Consider the following 1,523-nt stretch of genomic DNA (forward strand, 5'->3'; position numbering starts at 1 on the left):
GGCAGATTTTGATTGCAGTCAAATCGAAGTCGCCATCATCTCCTCCAAGATGCGCTCCTCCTCCTCATTCTCTACGTCTTCATCATATCCTCCAGCAACTGCCCCAAAATTTAACAGAACATCGTCGTCATTCAATATGCGTCTCTCGTTGTTTCTAGCTAACGCGGCTTCGGATTCTATCTGAGCCTCCCTGACCTTTTGCTTTGCTAATTCAACATTCCTCCTGGCATTAGATATAATATCACCAGGTACGATACTATCTGCCTCGCGTAATGGCTCAAATCCTCGATCATAGGCTGCTTCAACAGCGGCATCCAGTGCAACATCAAATTCCGCTTCAGAACCATCGCTGGCATTGCGGCCGTGTTTCGGTCGGATATAGAATAACGATGAGCGCGATCGAATTGAGGAACTTGATGAAGCGCCAGACTCATCAATAGTGTCGAGCCAGGATATTGATTCGTTGCTTGCATCACGGGAATGCTGTTTCGGCAAAGGCGGAAGAGGGTTTGATGATTTTAATTGAATCGATGCTTGCTTCGTGAATTCCGTTGGTGGGGAATACGTGTTTGGCGACGAAGGCGTCTTACCCGTCGTTGCGGGATCCAAACGTGCATGTTTTAATGTCTCCTTAGAAACTTTAGCTTTTATACGAGTGGCGTTTTTAAACGACTTGGACTGTGAACGTTCGTGTAACAGTCGTGAATTTGAGACTGAATTTGAGAGTCTAACATCCTCATCAAATACAGATGGTAGTAGAGACTGGCGTCTTGGAGGGATTTGTGAGGGAGCTAAGCTGCGTTGCCCTCGAGAGCCACCAGAATAGGTGCCGTCATTGGTGACTAGGTTCGCTACTACAGGTGTTGGTGTATCCTGATACTCTGTCTCATTCATCGGATACGACGGGAAAACAACATCAGAAGGAGATTCCGCCCCCTGAGGTGGCTCAGGTAAAGCCTTCCCATCGGCACGCTGGGATGGTAGACCGAGCCTTCGAAGCTCAGTTACCCGACTCGTATAAGTATTTCGCTGGATGCCTCATATGTTAGAATTGGACCTGTATATGGACATTATGACAAATAACGATAATAACAGTAACGATTAATATGATGGGCATTGAGGGAAAACGGACAATCTCCTCTAGCTTCTGTTTCTCATCATGACCACCACTATGATGCATCACATGTTGTAGGAGCTGACACGCATCGTTGTAAGCATCGATGGCGCCCTCGTAGTTTGTAGCATTATCGAGGAGGACAGCAGCGTTGGCCTTCTGTAACGCCTTAGAAAGCATTGTTTTTTGGGACGGGGCTCGATTTTCCCGGTCCTGTTGTTTATCTCTATTCATTGAGACAAAAGCCCCTATCTAGGGCAGGGCTAGTACGTGGGGTACAAGAAAAGGGGTGGAGTCAGAAGTTTGGCGTCTGAATGAGCCCAGCAGCATTAGCCCGCAAAAGAACTTTAACCTCGTCTGAAGGGGCATGAAGGTGGTCCACCTCTTGCAGAACTCCCTTGTACTGTGT

General features: G+C 47.5%; 1 protein-coding gene across 1 annotated transcript; it reads right to left on the reverse strand.

The window, feature by feature from the left end:
- Positions 1–18: 18 nt before the first annotated feature.
- HCAG_09188 (predicted protein) lies at positions 19–1,294 on the reverse strand (the record flags this gene model as incomplete). The annotated part of the gene is made up of 2 exons (XM_001535838.1): positions 19–1,029; positions 1,133–1,294. 2 exons carry the CDS (start codon positions 1,292–1,294, stop codon positions 19–21), a joined length of 1,173 nt encoding a protein of 390 aa, XP_001535888.1.
- Positions 1,295–1,523: the final 229 nt, after the last annotated feature.

This window comes from Histoplasma capsulatum, genomic scaffold, assembly GCF_000149585.1.
Source record: "Histoplasma capsulatum NAm1 scaffold_53 genomic scaffold, whole genome shotgun sequence".
In the NCBI taxonomy this organism is placed as follows: Eukaryota; Fungi; Ascomycota; class Eurotiomycetes; order Onygenales; family Ajellomycetaceae; genus Histoplasma; species Histoplasma mississippiense.